A 24,672-nucleotide genomic window follows, 5' to 3' on the forward strand; every position below is an offset into this window, starting at 1 on the left:
CACCAAACTTATATGAGCAACAGACCTTAAGATGTAGGCGAAACCATTTGGGTTCAGAGCGTCAGCCGTCACTTCCGGTCGTCACAGGAAGTGATCAAAGAAATCGAAAATTTCAACTTTTCTTTTTTTAATTAAAAATTGCATCACTTTATTGCATCTTTTTCGCAGATTCGAAAGATGCTGGTCTCACCGGAAACAAAAGTGACAACTTCCGGTTATAAGAGAAAAACTACATAATTTGAGTATTTTACTTTTCCATCAATATTTTTTCTAGAAAAAGTATTTGAAATGAATTTTAAATATGTTATTCAGAGTGCAAATGTCTAGAGTAATCGTAAATATCTTTCAAAAATTCACTTCCGGTCGCATGTTTTCCTGTCCTCAAAATGTGAAGTTGTCTGAGCGAGATCTCAAAACCAGGTAAAAGATTAAAACACCAAACTTTTATGAGTAATAGACCTTGAGGAGTAGGCAAAACCATTTGGGTGAAACGCGTCAGTCGTCACTTCCGCTTGTCACAGTAAGTGTTCAAAGAAATATAAAAAAAATTAACTTTTCTTTTTTAAATTAATGCTTGCATCACTTTATTGCATCTCTTTTGCTGTTTGGAAATGTGTTAGATTCCACCGGAAACAAAAACGTCAACTTCCGGATTTAGGAGATAAACTACTTTACTTTGATATTTAACTTTCTCATAAATATTGCTCATCGATAAAGTACTTGAAATGACTTTATGTATGTTGTATATACTGCAAATGTCTAGAGAAAAGTCAAAGATTTTTATAAAATTCACTTCCGGTCTCGTGTTTACCTGTCCTCAAAATTAGAATTTGATCTCACAATATTGCTCGGCAACAGTAAACGACTGAAGTCTAAAACTTTCAGGACTGATGGTCAGTCATCAGGTATATGAATCGTGAGAAAATCTTGTATCGCCGTTACTTCCGGTACTTCCGGTCGTGACCGGAAGTGATGTAAAAAATGAATGGTTAACGTTAGCAAGTTGGATTTTCACGCTGACGACCAGGGTTAAATTTCCAGAGTGTCTGAATTTCTTTTATCTCTTTTTCAGCTTGAATTTTCGTTTTTATTTTCAGAATCGGACGGAAGACCTCTCATTGCTCGCAATGAGTTTCTAGTTATTAATATTATTCTTTTTTATTCTTATTTCTTCTCCGGTACTTTTTGTTCCGCGAGTGTTCTCGGAAACTGCTCATCCAATTGAGTTAAAACCTTTTTAGGGTTAATAGGTATGTTGTGTAGATGTGCGGAACGAAGGTCATTTTGCGCGCGCATGCATGCACGTGCGGGCGCGTGCAATGAGTGAAATGACTGACATAATTCATATAGCCGTAACTTTTACATTTTTTTATGAAATGCTTTGAAACTCATAACATAAGTATATATTAGTAGAGTAAACAAGATGAAATGGTTGAATTAGCATGAACTCACGCGCATGCACGTGCGCTTCGCTCTGATTGGCTGAAACAAAAGTCTCAATATCTTCCTTGTTTTTTGACAAAATACTTTGAAATTTAAAACATAGTCATACATTAGAAGGTTCTACAATATAGTATATAAGAATTATCAAGAAAACACGCGCATGCGCGTGTGCTGCAATCTGATTGGCTTAAACTTTAAATTGCTATATCACTCTTGGTTCTCAACAAAACAGGATGAAATTTAGAATATAAATAGGTATAATGGAATCCTACATTATGCTACTATCAAAATTGAATGCAAGACCATGCATGCGCGTGCGCGCACGTGCAATGCGAAAAATGACCAATATAATTGATGTAGCCGTAACTTCTATACTTTTTGATGAAATGCTTTGATACTTACACTAAAGAGAGATACTAAGAGTGTAGAAAAGATGATATGGTCAACATGCACATGCATGCACGTGCGCGCGAGTGCAATGCTAAAATGACCTATAAATTTGATATAGCTGCAACTTTTATGCTTTTTGATGAAATGCTAATCAATACTTATAATATAGAGAGATATCAATGGTGTAGACAAGATAGTTTGGTCAACATGTACATGCATGCACGTGCGCGCGCGTGCAATGCTAAAATAACCTATACACTTATATAACCGTAACTTTAATACTTTTCGATGAATTGATTTAATATTCATTATATAGAAATATATTAATGGTGTAGACAAGATGATATGGTCAACATGCACATGCATGCACGCACGTGCATGCAATGCTAAAATGACCTATATACTTGATTTAGCTGTAGCATTTATAATATTTTATGAAATGCTTTGATACTCATTATATTAAGATATATTGATAATATAGACAAAATGGTGTGGTCATCCTGCACTTGCGCACGCATGAAATTCTAAAAAGACTCATATATCTGATATAGCCATAACTTAAAACATTTTTTGATGAAATGTTTTGACACTCAGAATAGAAAGATGTATTTATAGTATAGACAAGATGACATGGTCAGCATGCACATGCATGCACGTGCGCGCTCGTGTAATGCGTAAAACAACCAATGTACTTGATTGCCTTATTTAATGAAACTTATTGGAATTAAGACACCAAAAGGAGGTTGAGGAGCGTTTGGGGAACATCTGTAACGGTCCCCGTTACAATTATAACTAGTTATATTTTCATTTTGGTCATTTATGCAGAAAATACCATTTGTTGAACTTAGTCATTTTTATGAAAAACATGTTTATAAATTACATTAATATTGTCCGGATGTCACCTCCTACAGTTTACAGAATAGAAAATTCATATAATTTATGTAAGAAAACCAGTACTGTTCACACAAATGAAAACCCAGTTTGCTATCACATATACAGCTTGACTTTATTGAACGTGTTGTAAATTAAGCATATATAAAGTCTCTAAAATATTAAGAAAGTTTTAATCACTTTATAGGGCGTTATAAACTTGGAATGGAAACTGAAACAATTTTTTGATACAGTACATTAACTTTTTGAAAAACTTTTTCAGTCATGAACATCTGGTAGAAAAAATATTTATATTTCATTTTATAATGATTATAATGAGCCCTCTACATTTTTTTTGTTAAAAAAATGGTGTCCCCTGAGTCAAATGGTCAGGCTCAGTTGGTTTTATATTGAAAGTTCCATATCTTCTTTACTCCTGAGCTTCTAGGAGACAAGCTGCATGAATATGCTCATTTTTTTCTTTCGTTCATTGGTTAATCTGGTCCCTTCAACTACCATTCAAAACAAACTGATTAAAATCAGATCTTTGATACGCTCCGATATTCTGATAGTCGCTGTACAAAGATCTGATCTTTGTTCAGCGACTTCAGAATTTCGGAGCGTAACAAAGAACTGATTTTAATCAGATTAAATTCCAAATTAAATAAGATAAATTACCAGGAAGTTAAAAGTCCAAACGCCCCCAAAGAGTGTTGATCCTAAAAATATAGTTTTAAATGCACCTGACAGTCTTCTATAGAATATATATCACAAAACTGAAAACATTGAAGGAGGAAATTTTTCATTTTATCAATTCTTAGATTTGGAACTTATCATATATTTCCACGTTAGATTTCTACACTGGTTTTGAAGATGTTGATACACCTGATTGTGGAGACATGGTTGATATTGATGTGTTTGACTGCTGTGGACTGCACAAGCTGTAGAGAGATGGGATTGTGTTGTTTGGGTCACAACAGGACTTGTCACTCACAGACTTCAAAAGGTCTTAACTGTTACTGTGATGATGCTTGCATAGAATTGGGAGACTGCTGTTGGGATTTTTTCTTAACCTGCCTTCCTAAACGTAATATCGATCAGTTATCAATATCTAATAAAGAAAACTGTTTATCAAACAATATAATATCGGTTTCCTTGTTTTATCTTGTTTTGTCAAATTCAAAAAATTAAAAATCAACTTTGACAAATATATAAATTAACTTTACTTTACAGAAAAACCAATGCCACTTCTAAGGGAACAGCGATCAGCAGAAAGACGTAAGACATCTTATTTCAGTAACTATGTTGAATGAACTGTCATAGTTAAGGTTTCTTACATCACCTTTTCACAAAATTAATTCTGCTGATTCAAGAAAAGTAATTGTAGGGAAATTTATTGCACTTCATTGTACATGATGGGAATTCTCTTTAGCGCTAATGTTCGATTGGTGTTTTAAACTGCACAAAGCGATCAGTAATAAAATTTACGAAAATATTTATTACCAACTAATATCTTAGAGGTCGAGCACAAAATTTTATAAAGAATTGATGTTTAAATTGCTTTAATGTCTTAATATTTACTTTAGAATCGATCATTCCTTTATAGGAGTTGGTCCTTATAAATACCACAAGAGCCACTACTAAAGAGATATTATGAATTGTTTTTTAATAGTGTAGTAGCTTACATCGGAGGTGTTTTCATTTCACCATTTAGTGGTAGTAAATACCACATTTATTATGGTAATCTCACATTTAGTGGTGGTTAATCCCATTACTTGTATAGTAGTAAATCCCACTTATAGTTAATGTCACATTTAGTGTTGTGAACCACACAATATTTAGTATCTTTTCCTCTTAGCTAATCTAGAATGTACTCCTCAGTTGATAAGAACTTTTTATTGATGAATGAATTACTTTACAGATTGTTCACCAATAGATCTGATGTTTATCATTGACGACTCTGGAAGTGTTGGTTTAGAAAACTATAAAACAATACTAAGTTTTGTCAGGGACTTGCTTAGAAATTTTAAGATTGGACCATATGATATGAGAGTGGCTGTGATCAAGTTCAGCGACAATGCAAAACTCGTTTTCAGTTTTGACAAGTACAGCACGTTTTCAGATATATATATCGCTCTGGAAAATCTGAAAAACGATTATGTCGGTAGTGGTACTAACACTGCAGATGGCTTACGTGTAGCCAAAGATCTAGTCAGTTACACGCGTTATAATGTTCATCGATTGGCTATTGTTTTAACCGATGGCGAGTCAAACAATCCAAGTGCAACCAAAGAAAATGCCAGAAAACTTCAAGCTACAGGCGTCAAAGTTTTTTGTGTTCCTATAGGGAGTAATGTCCGGGAAGATGAACTAAGGGTTATTGCTAGTGATCCTGACACAAAATTTCTCCAAACTACAGTAAACTTCCAAGGCCTGTTTGATAAAATCCAATTTTTTACACTCGAACTCTGTAAAGGTAAGCTTGACTACTTTTCATTCTGGATAGAGCACTATAACATGCAACTGTAAAGAACAAGGTTCACATAGATTTTCTTGCTAGTTCATGCATTATGATGTCATGAATTGCGTCATTATCTCTTAATCCTGAAAAAATTCTTCAAAAATGGCGAAAAATTTAAGCTTTTTTTTCAATATTTTGCATAGACCCCTACCTATGATCTAAAATGTTGAATTATACAATAAAAGTACTGTTTCAGAAGATTATAATCCATGTTTTATTTTTTGGGTCGCAGGGTGGGTTCATATTTTAATTCTTTGCTGAAGGTGCTCAGATACATCCATTTTCGTCAAAATTCAAGATCATCACAATTTCACAAAGCCACTTTTTCAATACCTGGACTCCGAGAGGAAACTTTTTAATAGGAAATAAAAGCAACTTTATATTAAATTTTCTACTTTATATGGGATATTGGTCAGTTAATTGGTATATCGACAGGGCCATATTATGGAGTTAGTGAACCTAGCTCTTCTCAATACGTTAGAGTTCAAGGTTGTTTTTTAAACAGGTACTAAATTTCTTTAACTCAATACTATGTAATATACTACTTAATGCATTTGGTAAAATACACCTTTTCTATAGAGTTCATGGAATTTGTTTCTTTGTATTCTTTTAATTGTATTAAAAGGGCTTGGACACAGATTTTCAAAGTATTATCATGATGTCATATACATTTGGAAATCGTATGTTTGCTTTAAAAAAAACCTATGAAACTGACTGTAAAATGCACTAAACAAATTTCGTTTGTTATGCAATTCCCCACCCACCCTTCAAATTACATGAACATTCTTAAAAGTATTTGCTTTTGTAGATATTGCAATTTTAGGATCTTCAATATATTTGCACAAATGTCGTACCCGAGAAAATTTTCTCACAAGAGTCTTTATATTTGTTTTTTACTCATCCCGTCTTTTTGAATCTTATCTGAACCGGGTATTGTATACAATTAGATTATCCTGCCAATATTCATATTTAGCGCATTCATTGCATAGTTACCACAAAACTTGTATTGGTTAATATATACATGCTAGCAAGTATTTTCAGACACTTTTTTTAGTAATACATGAGATTGACCTCCCTGTGAAGGTTTCTTATATTACACACTATACAGTGATACCTCTTTTTTCAGAATGTCTTTTCGACCCTTGTCATCATGGTAGCTGCCACAACACTCCAGGGTCATATTACTGTACATGCTTTAGCGGCTGGACTGCCAAAGACTGTGATATAGGTTTACGCAAATTTTTGAAACTGTTTTCTTTTCGAGGGACGAATTTTTTCTATTTAGATTAATAAGGAAATACAAAACCCATTAAAAGAACATGTGTATATATATTCTCGGCTCAGTCTAAATAAATGCGATGATACTTTCAATGATATTATCTCTAAATACTAGATGTTAACGAATGTCAAAGTACCCCATGCAAAAGTGGTGCGTGTGTGAACACTCCCGGCTCTTATTACTGTAACTGCATTGCTGGTTGGACATCTACACATTGTGACATGGGTGAGTAGCTTTCTGCTACAATTACGTGTAAGTGCTCTCACTTTTCGATATTTTTAGATGAAAAGAAAATGAAGTGTATATCCTGAATTTCTTTTTTCTTGTAGATATCAATGAATGCTCTATCAGTCATCGCTGTATTCATGGAGTCTGTATTAATACCCCAGGAAGCTTCTATTGCACTTGTAACACTGGATATAAAGGCCGTGACTGTGGCACTGGTGATTAGATATTTCAATAAAATAAAAATGAAATGTCAATATGCTACTCACATCATAGTCATATAGCTCTCATTGACACAGTAAGTCTAAAACAGAATTTTTAGTTATGTAAAAAAAAATATGAGAGAAGAAAATGTTTCAAAATTAACCTACGACATTTGACAGATGCTTGAACAAAGGGGAGTTAAGAGTTGAAGTATAAATTATCCTTGTCCTATATGTTATTTCTTTCTTTATTTAGCTGCAATAATGTAGCCCACTCCCAATATTTTATTTCTTTTTTTTTGGGGGGGGGGGGAGGAGGGCTACAACTCCTTAGGATCTCCGTAACTGTGCAAGTGCGGGAGTGATTCACTCCCGCACAGATTTCGGCTCAAATTATCAGTAAATGTCTATTTTACTAACATTTTTTACCTGAACTCCAAAAATGTAGTTAGGCAAGACATAAATCGATCCAAAAATATACAGAACAAGTCATATATAGGTAATTTTTCGTGTATGTCAACATCACAACTTGAATTTATCCGCCATTTACTGACCTTGATCGATCTTATTTTAGGACAGCCAATCAGAATATTCGGATTCTAGGGAGCGGATCTTTAGGAATTCACTTATTTTAAGCAAAGATATCGTTGTTTACGAAAAAAAAAATTCACAAGGAATGGTTTTATTTATCGATGTTTAGTGATACCTTATAACGCAATCATTTATAAACACCGACATTTGCTTTATCAAGTTATTCTAAATTTCAAGCGCAAGTCTCAGCTACATCACGCGAGAACTGTCATGGCTGCTAAGAACGACTGGTAAACACGCAGATTTATTTTAACTGGTTTTCTCGTTTAAGGGGCTTATTTGTTGACAGTCAATAAAAATGTTGTCTTATTAATAAGAAGTAAGTTAAATGTATAAAAAAAAAAAAAAAAAAAAAAAAAAAAAACCCAATTTATTTTGCCTGCAGTCGTCCGTATTTAACAAATATATTTGCACCATTACGGAGATACGGTGGAATTGTAGCCCTCTCCAGAAAATATCAGATTAAAAAAATCGGAGAGGGCTACATTATTGCAGCTATAATTTATTGTATGCTGAATCTTTACATGTAATAAAAGATATAAACGAGTGTCTCTCCGGAATATGTCAACATGGATCATGCCATAATGCTCCAGGCTCATACAGCTGTACATGCAATGTTGGATGGACTGGCAAAAACTGCGATGCAGGTACTATACAATATTGTTAAAATTCATCGTAAAATATACTGTTTTATGAAATGAACACAAATGTATGATTCTCGGTCCAGTAGAATAGATATTTTATGAGAAGCAATCATCAACTAATTTTAATCCACCCCCTTTCCAAAATTCATATTTTTGCATCGTTGGGTTGCTCTGCCTTTATTTCACACTGGTAAATTTGTCGGCCCTCTGTTACCCTTATCGATATAAAACCTGCATATTTTCATATTCCTACAACAGTAAATATATTCTTATTTTAAATAAATAATTTTATAGATGTCAATGAATGTACCACTAGTCTTACCTGCATCAATGGAGTCTGCTCTAATACCCCTGGGAGCTACACCTGTACATGTGATCCGGGATTTATTGGTCATGACTGTGGTACAGGTAAAACTACCAAATATTACATGTATTTAACATTCGTATTTCATTTAACTTAATTTTACTGGTAGTTTTAACCTACATCCCTTTATTATGATCCAGATGTAAACGAGTGCCTCTCCAGACCATGCCAGCATGGAACGTGCCACAACACCAACGGGTCATACTATTGCACATGTGACATCGGATGGACAGCATTAAACTGTGATACAGGTAATTCAAGATCACATTTTCTTTTACAAAAAAGCGACAGTTGTGTATTCTTTTTTTTAATTTCTTATTAGGCAGTAATTTTGATTATTTTTTCGACCAAATGATCCTCGAAAATTTTGTCCAAATATAGCAGATCCACCGCTGTTTTTTCGTGAAACTAAGTCACGCGAAATATAACTGATATACAGTAAATCGCCTGTGCAAAAGTTGTTTTAAACGCCACCGCTTTTTGTTGCACAATTACAGCATAATATCAAATGTCCTTGTTTCTGCTCATAAATGCAGTTTAAGTGAATTGTTGATATATCACTGTAAACACTATTTGTCCATAAATTATCCGATAATTTTTAATAATAATATTCACCCCATACTTATTCCTTGTTAAAGATATAGACGAGTGTCCCTCCGGTCCATGTCAGCATGGAGCCTGTCATAACACCCCGGGGTCATACCATTGTACTTGCCTTAGTGGTTGGACAGCGAAAAACTGTGGTACAGGTATCCTATAGCAACCAAACTTTTATCAATTGATAAATATCAACAATATATTTTGAAGTGTAAAATTAAGACTCATTACACTGATTAACCAGAAAAAAAATTGCGTATTCATTGCCTGATCTATTTCTTTTTTAATTATGCAATGCTGATAAATCATGTTTTTTCGGGTTTTCTTCAGACATTGATGAATGTCTAACTTACTATGTATATATGGTTTTACGGAAGAAAGCTTTCAGGTCTTAGAAATTAAAACTTTAAACATGTGTTTTAACAAGATTGGAGAAACTTTGGCAGTTTTAGTCAGTGTTGGGAGGGTTTTATTCCCTCGCGCTTTCTTATGGGAGTAATTGTCTTCAACAATCTTTGTGAATGGAGGGAGAATTTTCCCGTGAATTTGTTATTTTTACCGTGAACATAAACGACTGTGAAAATAATAATTTTGTTCAAATGATAAATTACAGTATATCACTGTTGAAATTGAATTAGCTGTAATTGTACGTTTTAGATATCGATGAATGTTCCACAAATCCCCCATGTCACCATGGAGCTTGTACTAATACTCAAGGGAGCTATTACTGTACATGCAACACAGGATTTGATGGTCTTGACTGCAGCACAGGTGAATGGTTACACACATTTTTTTTGTTTCAAATGATAGTTTTGCATTGATGTTTATTAATTAATACAATGTCCATTCCTTTTTCAGATATAAACGAGTGTCTTTCAAACCCTTGTCAGAATGGCACATGTCATAACATTCCAGGATCATACTATTGTACATGCTTCAGTGGTTGGACAGGAAAAAATTGTGAAACAGGTACACTTAAATTTCAGTTCTCGATTTGATACAACACTGATGTTTTTGTCAAGCGCATGAAAATGACTATTCACCTTTTAGAAATGAAATGAATAAGCAGTTAATACTAGTACTATGAATGTTTTGATTTTGCAGTCGGATTGCAAAACAAGCATCTTGAACGATAAAGGGGGGGGGGGGGGGGTGGCTAGATTCAATTCGTATGCTTATGATTGAAACTCATTCTGTTCTTTCGTGAAGAAAATGTCTTTGTTATTAATATGAAATAAAGTTATAGACTGATATCACTTGTCATTAATGTTAGTAATATCTGTTTAATTCTTATTATCAAAAAAAAATATTTTTGAATGTACCAAAATCTCCTCCATGTCTTTTTAATTTGAATTAACGTTTGGTGTCAGATTTGAGCATAGAAGATATTGAAACAGTAACTTGTCTTTTCTTTTCAATTGAAAAGTTGTTTCTTTGCAGATATAAATGAATGTGTTGAGAATCCGGGAATTTGTCTAAACGGGGGAACATGTGAAAATCTTTTAGGCAGTTTCACATGTCACTGCACAAAGGGCTACAAGGGTACACATTGTGACGAAGGTAATACGATTCCCTTTCTTTGCAAATTTACTGTACTTGATTTTTCATTACTTTTTGTTTCATGAGCAGATTTGATGAAGGAAGATATGTTTTAATTGCCGTTTCAGACCTCACAGGAGAAAATAATGCTTTTTTGACATATATCTTTTCTAAAATATAAAAGCAAGTTTTTAATTTGAATAATGAGATTTTATGAATGTATATCAGATATCAAGGCACGCAAAATATAACTGATTTACATTAAATTATCTCTGCAAAAGTTGTTTGAAACATCACTGCTCTTTGGTGCATAATTACAGCATACCGTGGAATCATTTAAATTCGTGGAGGTCAATGTTCGTGGGCAAGCAAAATTTTATTGGTTCGTGGGGATGTAATTTCATGGGCAGCTCGTTTATTGGGTAGATTTAATTAATCAGTACGTTCACAAAATAATTGTTCGTGGGGATGTAAATTCGTGGGTAAGGGTTACCCACGAAATCCACGAACATTGATCCACCACGAACAATGATGATTCCACAGTAATATAAAATCTCCTCGATTATTCCAATAATTGTAGTTTAAGTGAATGGTTGATATATCACTCTAAACAATATTTGTCCATTAATTATCTCATTATCCATACTTATGTCCTTGTTAAAGATATAGACGAGTGTCCCTCCGGTCCATGTCAGCATGGACAGTGTCATAACACACCGGGATCATACGTTTGTGCTTGCTTTAGTGGTTGGACAGCGAAAAACTGTGATACAGGTATCCTATAACAAAACTTCTATCATTTAATAAATATCAACAAAATACTTTAAAGTGTAAAATTAAGGTTCACTACACTGATTAACTAGAAAATTTTGCATATTCATTGTTTGATCTATTTTATTTACACAATGCGGATGAATTGTGTTTTTCGGAGTTTTTCGGACATTGATGAATGTCTAACTTACCATGTATATATAGTTTTATGGAAGAATACCTTTGGGTTTTAGAACATTTAAAACATGGATTTCAACATGTTTGGAGAATTTTTGGCAGTTTTAGTCAGTGTCGGGAGGGTTTTATTCCCTCTCGCTTTCTAAAGGGAGTAGTGTCTTCAACACTCTTTGTGTATGGAGGGAGAGTTTTCCCTTGAATTTGTAGTATTCACCGTGAACATAAAACGACTGTGAAAATAATATTTTTTATTTGATAAATTGAATTATTATATCATTGAATAATTCCTAGCTCTTTGATTAGCTGAGATCCAACATTCTAGAAAAAATACTACGTTATGTTCACCTGAATGTAACCTGCCAGGTGAACATAAGATTTATTTTTTCCTACGTTGGACTAAAAATAAATTGGGAAATTCCATGTTGATACAATTAGTTCTGGAAAGTTATTTTCATTGCTCCCCACTTCCACTACTTAAATATAATATTCAAGAACATAGAACCGCGGGTAGGAGTGAGGGATGGGGGTACATTGGTACTTCCCCTCCCCACATTTTTTTCTGAACATAACTCTTTACTTTTAATTAAATATGAAAAAGTTCATTGAGAGGCTAGGTGTGAACCTCCACTAATGGACCTTAATACACCCTCCGTCACCCCCATCCCCGAAATAAAATTTGATGTAGTTTGGAGCATTCTCCTCTTTTGGGGGGAGGGGGTATTGTCAACATTTTTTTAAAAAGAAAGTTGTCGATTTTTTTTTCTTATAATGCCCCCCCCCCTTTTTTTTTCAAAATCCACCCTTGGTGTTTGACATTAAATTATTTTTCTACATCGCACCATGACTAGATTTTTTTTTTTAAATCAAAATTAGTACAACTGGTTATGGTTAGTTTAACCCAATGTCTCTCATTGCGTTTAGCTAAGACTTCAGTAAATATAAATAAGAATGATAGCATAGATTGCTTAACGAGTTTGTATCATTTAATCATTGAATCATATAATAAAACAAATATTTTTTTTCAGTCAATATGATGTCTTGGCCACCTTGGAAGTACAATATATTCGCCTCACATTTCGGGCTCAGTAAATAATGCACTCCTTAGGTGGCTAAACCATCTTATTAACTGAAATAAAAACAGCAATAATTGTATAATATATCATTGTTGAAATTAAATAAGCTGTAATTGTATGTGTTTAGATATCGATGAATGTTCCACAAATAGCCCGTGTCTCCATGGAGCTTGTAACAATACTTTAGGGAGCTATTACTGCACATGCAACACAGGATTTGATGGTCCTGACTGCAGCACAGGTGAATTGTTACACACAAAATGTTGACTCTCAAATGCTAGCTTTGCATTGATTTTTAATGTGTTATAAATGCAATGTCCATTCCCTTTTTAGATATAAACGAGTGTGTTTCAAACCCTTGTAAGAATGGCACATGTCATAACATTCACGGATCATACCATTGTACATGCATGAATGGTTGGACAGGCAACAACTGTGAAACAGGTATACTAAAATTTCAATACTGGTGATTTTTACAAGTGGAATATGACTACTCACCTTTTAGAAATGAAATGATCAAGCAGGTAATACGACTACTAAGGATGTGTTTATTTCGCAAACGGATTGCAAAACAAGCATCTTGATCAGGAGTTTAGGTTTGATTCATATGCATGTCACTGAAACTCATTCTATTGTTATTTCGTAGAGAAAGATGTGGGGTTTTTTTCATCAAAATGAAAAAGTTATAGATATCATTTGTCGCTAATTTTAGTTATATCTGTTTTATTCTTATTATTAAAAATTTTATTTTTGAATATAGAAAAATCTTCTACATGTCTTCTTATTTAAATTCACATTTTATGTAAGATTTGGGCCTTGAAGTTAGTATTGAAACAGTAGCTTGTCTTTTCGTTACACTGGAAACGTTGCTCCCTTGCAGATATATATGAATGTATTGAAAATGCGGAACTTTGTCTAAACGGGGGAACATGTGAAAATCTTTTAGGCAGTTACATGTGCCACTGCACAAAGGGCAACAATGGAACACATTGTGATAAAGGTAATATGATTTCCTTTTTTCCCCAAAATTTACTGTTCTGGATTTTTCATATCTTTTGTTTCATGAGCATATTTGATGAAGAAAGAAATCTTTTAATTGCCATTTGAGATCTCAAATGAGAAAATACTGAGGAGGGGGTGTTTTTTTTACATATCTTTTTTTCAATGTACAAGCAAGTCGTCTTTAATTTAAAATATAAAACCTCATTAATGTATTTCAGATGTTAATGAATGCACGGAATACCAGCCTTGTCAGAATGAAGGGAACTGTACAAACACAAATGGGTCATTCTTGTGTACCTGTACGTCTTACTGGACAGGAGTCGTCTGTAGTGAAGGTTTGTCTCTCTATATCACATTGATGATTTCACTTGAAAATATATTAACAACTGTAAACGGAAAATCCGTTTGGTAGCATTTATACTTTTCATAATGTAATGAATCATATTCATATACTAGAACTAGTATGTCTTTAAAAAGTGTAATTAATTATTATTCAGATATAGATGAGTGTCTTCAAAATCCAAGAATATGTAACCATGGTGATTGCAACAACTTAATCGGAGGGTTCAGCTGCGTATGTCTTTCAGGATATACTGGAGCAGTTTGTGATACAGGTTTGGAAAACGCAAGCTCTCTACGTATTAGTTGTCGAGTAAATTATCGAAATGTTAATGCCTGAGGAAACGTATGGAGCCCAAGTCATGTCTTAAATATATCATTGTTTTAAACTTGATATTTGAAATGTGAAAAGTGAAAAACGAAACATGATAATTCTATGATTCGATCTCTGTCAAGTCACGACTGTTTTTGCTGTTAAATGTTAAAATATCACAGCCGTGTACTATAGTAGTTAACTCCACAGGGTACAAACTTGGACGAGTCAAGATTGACAATCTATTTGGGCTTATCGCAATCGTTGAAAGTATATTCGATGTTTTCTTTTCTGAGATTCTGAAAAGACCCTTAGATTCCCATTATATGTTGGAAAATAATAATATAATATGATCAGGAGTTGTAAACTTCTGTATCCTGCGATGAAATCGTGTTGATCGAATGATTGATTATATAATGATTAACATCCCATTCTTAAATTATCCCTCATCTAGAGACATCGCCGTACTCCGGGACGGGCTTCAAACTAGGTCCAATGCTCGGCACTCAAGAAAATTCAGCTGTGAGCGTTCTTTATCGTGCCAACGCCTTTCGCGACAAGGTCTCATCGGAAAGACCCGTGACTTTCACTTTTTATGCTTGGCACATGGCGAAAGAACAGTCAACTTTTTGTTTGCGTCCTAGGTTTGACGCAGCGCTGCAAACGAGAATCGAACCCATGCCTCCCAATCACGAGGCGAACACCCTACCACTAGGCTACCGTGGCCGGTGAAATGGAGAAAAATACAATACAAAATAAAGTTATGCAAAATTGCTTCTGTAACGTGCTTTTATTTTCTTTTAAAGTCTACAAAAAAGAAAGAGAAACATTAGATTTGATATTTATTCAAAGCCATATCTGCGAAAAAATATATTCTATTTTAGAACATACTGTTTACAACTAAATATCATATTGCCAAAGAGTTTTAATTAAATCCAACTGAATCTTCCTTAACTCTCCTTATAATATGATTTTAATAATATTAGATATAAACGAATGTAAAGAAAATCAGCCATGTCAGAATGGAGGAAACTGTACCAACACTGAGGGATCGTTCTTTTGTAATTGTACCCCTAACTGGACCGGAGCTGTCTGTAGTGAAGGTATAATACTCTCTCTCTCTCTCTCTCTCTCTCTCTCTCTCTCTCTCTCTCTCTCATATTGTGTTTGCAATATTATATTATATAATGAGTGTAATGTCATTTAAGATGTAAATGAGTGTCTTCAAACCCCTGGGATATGTAACAATGGTGACTGCTACAATTTTTATGGTGGTTTTCGTTGTTCTTGCCACGATGGCTACACTGGACCACTCTGTGATATGGGTATGTTTTATATTATTGTATATGGAAAGTACCTATCCATATTGTCATATTTTGGCTATTAACATTCTATTGTCTACATTCAACGACTGAAAAAAGAAAACGGCTACTGTATACAATATATTAGAATAATTTTTTCTGTCAAAAAGTGAAAATAGCTCCTCAGTGAAAGAAAGAAACATAGATGCATTTTAGGGTGTTCAAAACGTATTGTTCAGAAAAAGTGAAAATTGCAATGAGCGAAATTAAAACTAAGTATACAGTAATTTAAATGTTTTAGATCTGTGCATGTTTTAAAATAATAATAGTCTGAAATAGATATCGACGAATGTAAAGTATACCATCCATGTCAAAACGAGGGAAACTGTACCAACACTGAGGGATCTTTCTTCTGCAATTGTACATCTAACTGGACCGGAGCTGTCTGTAGTGAAGGTATGATCCTCTCTCTCTCTCTCTCTCTCTCTCTCTCTCTCTCTCTCTCTCTAACACATCTATAGTTGGTGGAAAGAAATGTCACAAACGCATATGAAGATACGATATTTATATCATTGAAATATACATGTATTCTGTTTAGATGTAAATGAGTGCCTTAAAAGTCCAGGAATTTGTACTCATGGTGTTTGTTACAACTTTGATGGTGGGTTCAGTTGCTCCTGTCAAACCGGATACACAGGGCCTCTTTGTGATGCAGGTACGATATGACTCTGAATTACTTTGTGACCATTTCTAAACTTGTTTATTTGTGTGATACACTGATCAAACCACTTTGTAATACTAAAAAGGGTAAAATGTACGTGTTACTAGTGATTTTATTCCAATCATCAGTTAATATTTTGAAAAGCTTATTAAGATTTTCATGTCCTTCACTAGTGAATTTATAATCTGTCCCACTTATCTCTTATTTTTGACGATAGTAAAATAAATTTTGACTCCAGTTTTGTCTTGAAAAAAATCATTTAACATGAAATGTTTATCAACTTATTCTTAACGGTTTTTAGTCGGATTATTTGTATAAATCTTGAAACAAAACAGTGTGAAATGTGTTTCAATGTTAATTTGGGTCATGGCTGTCAAAATAACAGGGGAATAGTCGTTATTTCCAGAGATCTTTATCCAAACCTTTGCTACGTCATTTAATACATAGCCTTTAGCAAGTGACGGGAATAAGATCCCATCCGAAACTTTTCATAAATGTTAAATCCTCTTATGGACTTTGAATTTGCCACTATTGCCACAGGTTGAACCCGAAAGATCAAAAGGAGGAAGGGATACTTTATTGATCGAACTTATTTTGAAAACCAGGGTATTTTGAGATTTTAGGCAAAAACTGGTGACATTGGTACCGTGGGAAAGATTTTAATATTCTTTGTGTTTTTCCTTTATTTTGCATTTTTTCCAACTTATTATTCTATCGCCAAAAATGTTTTCCTCAAAGCAAACCTTCATTACTTTTCTTTTTAATGTCATTCAAATAACAATAGATATTAACGAATGTAAAGAAAATCAGCCATGTCAGAATGGAGGAAACTGTATCAACACTGAGGGATCGTTCTTCTGTAATTGTACATCTAATTGGACGGGAGCTGTCTGTAGTGAAGGTATGACTCTCTCTCTCTCCCACACACACACACACACCCTGAACTCCACTGGCAGTGCACGTATTCTTAAGATATCGTAAAAGGTAGTTTGAATTTTATAGAAATCTCTTGGTGAAAATATGCATGTACTCTCTCTTTGTTAAAATATGAAATAAAATCGATCATTTAACGCAGATATTTTGACAGAATTAAAATTTTATTCTTTTCATCAAGGTCAGATAACTCTTCAAAAATGTTTATGGTGCACTTATAAGTTATCAGTTATGTGAATTTGGTTAATTTCACTTTCATCGTTATCTAGCAATACATATTTAACTAGTTTAAAATGATTCAAAATTTTTCAATATCCCTTCATGAGTGTAATGTCATTTTAGATGTAAATGAGTGTCTTCAAACCCCTGGGATATGTAACAAAGGTGACTGCTACAATTTTTATGGGGGTTTTCGTTGTTCTTGCCACAATGGCTACACTGGACCACTCTGTGATATGGGTATGTATACGATATATTAAAATAATGTTTCTCTGTCAGAGTGAAAATAGCACTCCGTGAAAGAAAGAAACACAGAATAATCGTGCATTTTCAGGGTTTGCAAAACGTATTCAGAAAAAGTGAAAAATAACAATGAGCGAAATTAAAGCTAGTATTCAGTATTCGAAATTTTCCAGATCTGTTCATGTTTTAAAATAATAATAGTCTGAAATAGATATCGACGAATGTAAAGAATACCATCCATGTCAAAACGAGGGAAACTGTACCAACACTGAGGGATCTTTCTTCTGTAATTGTACATCTAATTGGGGCTGTCTGTAGTGAAGGTATGATGCTCTCTCTCACATCCATAGATGCTCTCTCTCACATCCATAGTTAGTGGAAAGAAATGTCGTGAAAACAAATGAAGACACGATATTTATATCATTGAAATATACATGTATTCTATGTTTAGATATAAATGAGTGCCTTAAAAGTCCAGGAATTTGTACTCATGGTGTTTGTTACAACTTTGATGGTGGGTTCAGTTGCTCCTGTCAAACCGGATACACAGGGCCTCTTTGTGATACAGGTACGATATGAATCACTCTGTGACTTTACCAAATTTGTATGATGCAATGGACCACTTTATGATTTATGTATCTGTAACTATATTGCGTTTATTACAACCATCAGTTAATATTTTGATATGCTCATTTAGTTTTTTCATGTTCCTCACTTGTGAGTTTATAATCATTACGCATATTCTCTCCCATTTGAGAGCTTATACCTCATTTTTGACGAAAGTAAAATAAAATTTAACTTCATTACTGTTTCAAAAATTAAATTATCATTAAGCATGAAACTTTATCAACATATTCCAAACAGTTTTAGTCGGATAAATTACATAGATCCTAAATCAAAACAATATGAGATGTTTATTCAATCTTAATTTGGGTCATAGCTATAAAGATAACAGGGGAATAGTCGTTATTTCTAGAGATCTTTATCCGAACCTTGCTAAGTCATTTAATACGTCACCTTTGACAAGTTACGGAAAATAGATCCCTTCCTGATATTGCAGACATTTTTCTAAATGTTAAATTCCCGTATAGACTTCGAATGTGCTACTTTTGTCACTAGTTGAACCTGAAGGATCAAACAGAGGCAGGGATACTTTGTTGAACGAAGTTATTTTAAAAGCCAGGATATTTTGAGATTTTATGCAAAAAGTGATGATATTGGTACCATGGGACGGATTTGATATTCTTTTTGTTCTTTCCTTTAATATGCATTCTTCCAACTTATTACTCTGTTGCTTAACAATGTTTACTCAAATAAAATCTTCATTAACTTTCTTTCTTAATACTATTCAAATAAATATCAGATATAAACGAATGTAAAGAAAATCAGCCATGTCAGAATGGAGGAAACTGTACCAACACTGAGGGATCTTTCTTCTGTAATTGTACATCTAATTGGACAGGAGTTGTCTGTAGTGAAGGTATCTCTATCCTTTCATCTTTCATATGGTGTTTGCAATGCGTAATGTAAATTATTCTGAGAAATACTAATCCGAAGTATAAATATTTAAATGCAATCTACCTTTATGCATATTTTAAACGATCATTTAGATATCGATGAGTGTCGACAAAATTCTAGTATCTGTAACCATGGTGTTTGTTACAACTTTAACGGTGGATTTAATTGTGTCTGTCACATCGGGTACACCGGATTCCTTTGTAATGAAGGTTTGTGAATCACTTTTAGATAATTTACATACATACGTCAGATGTCTAACAAATAGCATTACAAAAGTTTTAGGACAATAGTCCATGGTCAATGACAAAAAAAGCTAAATATACAATGTATTTTCGAACAATATTCTTAAAGTATTTATACATGTATTATTGAACAGATATTGATGAGTGTCTGTTGAAGCCATGCAAAAATAACGGATCTTGTGTTAGTACACCAGGGTCATTCTACTGTAATTGTGTGAACGACTGGGATGGACCACTCTGTGAAAAGGGTAAGATTTTAAAAAAGAATTGCAAGCTGGATACAGGGGAGGTATTTAATTTACTAAGTGAACATCCTTTGAAACATAAACGCGTATCTGGAAAAATGTCAAAGTATTGATAACTAGAGGTACTGTGAGCACTGAGCTCACTAAATGATACCCCCGACTCCCATATGATTATAATGGCAAAGTCCATGTTTTGCTCTCGGAAACCCGAAAGAAGAGTGAGATCAAAAGTAAAATAGGAAGTGCATAATGGCATTATGTAATAAAGAATCTGTGAAAGTATCATTAAATTTTATTCAGTGGTATAGGAGGAGTTGCGGATAAGAGATGGGTACCCTTCAATATTATAGAAAGAATGGCAGTGTCCATCTTTTGCTATGGGAAACCCGAAATATGTGTCCGATCAAAAAGTAAAATAGGAGGTGCACAATGGCACTATGTAACAAGGATTCTGTGAAAGGTTCATAAAATTTCATTCAGTGGTATAAGAGGAGTTGCGGATAAGAGATGGGTACCCCAAAGCGTAACAGACGGACGGACGGAGGGACGGATGGACGTACAGACGGACGGACGGACATCCCGATCACTATATACCCTCCCACTTTTCAAGCGGGGGGGGGGGTATAATAATAATATCTAACTCCTGTTATTCGTATATATTTTAGATCTTTGTAAAACAGAAGCAACGAAACTAATCTTCGTGGTGGATACTTCCTACAGCTCTCAAGGTGTAACATTCAAAAAACAGCTTCAATACATTACAGACGTTGTTTCACAAATCACCATCTCAGAAAAGAAATATGAAATTGCAGTCATTTCTTACGGTTCAACGGCCACAGTAGCCATAAATTTGGACTCGTACGAAAACAAAACGGACCTTTTAAATCAAATCAACAACCTCACTTTCGTCAACGGCCCAACAAATATTGAACCTGCATGTGTCAAAATCAAAAGTGTTATGTCTTTAACTCCCGGGGACTTCCAGTTTGTATTTTTCTTCACCGATGGAATGCCTACGAATTTGGGTTCTGCTAGACGTTCTATTCAAGACTTGAGGGTTTATCTTAAATTAGCTCACTCTTCAAATGAAATATTTCTTGTGGCGTTTGGGGATGATGTCCGACATGCTGGATTTAAAGAACTGTCTGGAGATCACAGAAGTCATGATGTTTATTCCAGCATTAATTTTGAACCATTGTATCGTGTTTTCCATAAAACTGTCAACTTCAAGTGTTCCGGTAAGACTTCAATCCTATTGATTTTGTTTATTGTATTTTAAGTACATGAACTGCATCTTCGATTACGTCCTCTTAATCAAATTTGCTTCGTTTTGACACCACTCATCTTTTTATCTTTTTAAAAGATGGTTTTCACAAAAAAATATATATTACATTATTTTTCAGCTTGTGAAGTAAGAGAAGATATAGATTTAATTTTTGCATTGGATACATCGACAGTTCAATCACCGACTATTTACGCAGCCAGCCTAGGTATTTTCCTACAACTTCTTCGATCTACAAGTGAATTCTTAACCCTGGGTTCCAAGCAATTACAACTAGGCGCCATTCACTATTCTAACAAAGCTTCGTTCTTTCTTCCTTTGAATTTTACACATAATTTAGATATTTTTGCCAGTACCTTCCAAGCTTCCAAACAAGATCGTCACAATAGTACATCAAACTTATTCAACGCTCTTCAGTTTATTCAGGAAGAAATAATTTCGGGCAAGCATGGAGCTCGAGATGTCTCTTTGAAATATATTGTTTTCGTCCATAATGGATTTGATACTAAGTTAACAGATTGTATTCGTGTAGTTGAAGATTTGACAAACAAAGGTGTAACACTGATCTCAATTGGTGTTGGGGCGAATTACAAATATGAACAGGTATTGGGAACGGCTTCTAGTGCTTTCCATGCTTATTTTGCGGATCAGGATCCATCATCAAATCAGTGGACTTTACAAAATATTGAAATCGACTTCATTAAAAAATTAAGTCGACTAGAGTGCACAAAAAGAGTGAACGCTTAAGACTAATAACCATTTAAACAACGTTTTACTATTACTTAATTTTATAGTTAAACATGTAAAGCGATTAATTGCTCAATATTTTTCTTTGCTTCATGCATTTCTTTTTGATATTGTTGCATGTTTTCTTTGTATATTTGCCAGATTAGCTCATGCTTTAGTATACGATCTTTGTATATCATACGGGATTGATATGAGATTCAAACTTTTTGTCACCCGCTTTCACTGAAAGTGGGGGATATTAATTTGGGTGTGTCTGCCCGTCCGTCCGTCTGTATATCTGTCGGTCTCTAACACTTTCGTTTCCGCGCGATATCTTGAGAACCCTTTGCGCTTTCGCAATGACATTTTGCATAGCAACTCCTTATGGCCTAAAGAAGAACCCTATTGATTTTGAGGTCAAAAAGTCAAAGGTCAAGGTAGTAAATTCATAAATTCTGTCTGTTTTAACACTTTCGTTTCGGCGCGATATCTCGAGAATCCTTTGAGCTTTTGCAATGAAATTTTACATAACAACTTTCTGTGGCCTAAGGAAGAACCCTATTGATTTTGAGGTCAAAAGGTCAAAGTTCAAGGTCGTAAATTCATACATTCCGTCTGTGTGTAACACTTTCGTTTCCGGGCGATATCTCCAGAAGCTTGTGCAAGGAAATTTTGTATCATAACTCCCTATGGCCTCTCTCGCCCCTCTCAAAGTGTCCCGTTCCGTTTTTTGTCCCCTGCTTTCATTGAAAGTGGGAGATATTAATTTGGGTTTTTTTTAATTTATTGTATTAAAAGTCGCTTGACACTATTTTTAGCACAGGGGCGTGTGGAGAGTTATTACGTATAATACAGGTTGTCGGCGGACTTTTTATTCTAATTACGTGTATTATAACTCTTTAGTAAAGGCTAAATTAGACACCATGTATTGTGTAAAATTTTGACAATATCGAACGTGAATATAAACATTATATGTGACCTATAATGTTTGCATTTAATTTGCTGTATAATCAAGTGCCTTCTTGGTCTAGGGGCATGATTCTTGCTTAGCAAGTGAGAGGTCCCGGGTTCAAATCCCGCACGATTTTTTTTTTTTTGGGGGGGGGGTTACATTTTTTTTATTATTATTTACTAGTTGAAAGTATTCAACATGTGAAATGAAAAAGTTATGACGTCTGGCGTGTACAAACTCATGAAATCATTGTTACAAATATTCTAATAAAAAGAACCTTCCATACTCATATTAAAGAATAAGCAGTTAATTCTTTATATCCATATTGGCATTTTTTATTTGCTTTAATATACAAGTATAAATTTAATAATTCTACAAATCCAGGGGGAGTCCCCCCAGAACTGCGCATGCTCTTCTTTTTCCCTAAGCGTAGGACACAAATTCTCTGAATTATCTTGTTTCTGTTAAAATGCATTTATCAGGATTACCCTGACTGTATTACAACATATATGTATATGGTGTTCACAGGTTTTCCACCAAAATGAACGATTTCATTGGGGGGGGGGTTATCTGCAAAAAGAGAGTGTGGAAAATTTGTAAGATTTTCTTACTGTAAAAAATGTACGCAAAATTTTGTAAAGATTTACACAGGCAATGGCTTAACGAGGTTTGCTCCTGAGCTTTTGAACAGATTTTTTCTTAATCAGTATTTCAAAAATTCTGCATAATGTTTTAGTTCTAAAAATAAATTTGGATTCTACAATACCAATTAAACTATATTCAGTTAAAACTCCATGATAAAATTCCATACTGAAAGCATTAAATGAGGAACTATATTTTGTGGCGGAAGGTTTTTTAGAAGAAAATTACAATTTTTTCTCTTTTAAAGTATGTTACGTTTGGATTCCTTTTTTCCCATCCAGCCTGCATACAGAGTTTTTCTGTGCCGTGAACTGTTTTATGCTGGTCCTAAATTATATATTAAATAAACTATCATGAATTCTATCATGATATTTGATAAATATAGCAAATATATTTTGAAAATCTAGAAAAAAAATTGCCCTAATTGAAGCTTAAATTTATCACTTTTTTAGTAATATCTAAAAATTAACATCACAGACCCCCATTTTCAATTTTCTTTTCTGAATATATAAGATATCTTTAAGGTCAAGATCTAGTAAATGAAAGGTGCCTACAGATTTCTCAAATCTGAGAAATCACTTCCTTTAATGATGCTTTATAACTTAAGCTTGGTCAAATAAGGTGTTTTGGGGCATAATTTGTAGATAAACAAGACGAAAAATCATATTTTAAAATGTCATTTTCGATGAAAAAATTAAGAAAACCAGTCATGAATGTAGGAGTTTTTTTCCATATCAGACAAAGGAAATGTATCCAGATTGCCTACAGTCTCTCAGAAAACGGCAATTTGTATGTTCTTGGCTTCTTCTTTAAAATAATATTAAATTGAATATAGGTATCGGGATTACTTTTCACATGATTTCAAATTGAATTCCATGAAAATACTTTATTTTCTACATAAATCTATTAGAGCCGTAAAGTACGGGAAAAAGAAAGTTGAAATTGATTATGACGTCATAATGGACATAGCACCACGATTAAAGTCTAAACTCATTTACTAGATCTTGACCTTAACCATTCTTTTTAAATTCAGTAAAATGCCATTACTTTCAAATGATTTTATTGCTTGTTATATTTTTAATGCCGGAAAAAATATTTTTTGAGTGCAAAAAAGTCAAATAATTGAACATGCGAAGTAATTTGAAAATTTTTTGTTGTCACAAATTTTAATGTGTCTATTCAAGATGAAATAAGACTGTGTTTGTTCCCATAATTTGTTTGAATAAAGAATATTGGAGGAAAAACTTCAAAAATTGACACTAAAATAATTGAAAATATCCTTAATTATTTGAAAATATCCTAAATTC

General features: G+C 33.8%; 1 protein-coding gene and 1 long non-coding RNA gene across 2 annotated transcripts in view; both read left to right on the forward strand.

Moving 5' to 3' along the window:
• LOC133204113 (von Willebrand factor A domain-containing protein 2-like) overlaps window positions 1-24,672 on the forward strand; it is a 69,528-nt gene that overhangs the window by 39,956 nt on the left and 4,900 nt on the right. The window contains exons 5-10 of the mRNA XM_061339874.1: window positions 10,568-10,687; window positions 15,550-15,666; window positions 19,653-19,766; window positions 20,429-21,001; window positions 21,167-21,780; window positions 21,934-21,962. Of these exons, the coding sequence (XP_061195858.1) occupies window positions 10,568-10,687; window positions 15,550-15,666; window positions 19,653-19,766; window positions 20,429-21,001; window positions 21,167-21,780; window positions 21,934-21,962 (1,567 nt within the window). The remainder of the gene's footprint in view (window positions 1-10,567; window positions 10,688-15,549; window positions 15,667-19,652; window positions 19,767-20,428; window positions 21,002-21,166; window positions 21,781-21,933; window positions 21,963-24,672) is intronic.
• LOC133171827 (uncharacterized) lies at window positions 16,247-19,459 on the forward strand. The gene is made up of 5 exons (XR_009718877.1): window positions 16,247-16,357; window positions 17,148-17,264; window positions 18,210-18,326; window positions 19,122-19,238; window positions 19,369-19,459. It is a non-coding gene; the product is annotated as an uncharacterized LOC133171827 (long non-coding RNA).

The sequence above is a fragment of the Saccostrea echinata genome, unplaced genomic scaffold (genome assembly GCF_033153115.1).
Source record: "Saccostrea echinata isolate AGI-Se365-2 ecotype Australia unplaced genomic scaffold, CSIRO_AGI_Sech_v1 ptg000002l, whole genome shotgun sequence".
Classification (NCBI taxonomy): Eukaryota; Metazoa; Mollusca; class Bivalvia; order Ostreida; family Ostreidae; genus Saccostrea; species Saccostrea echinata.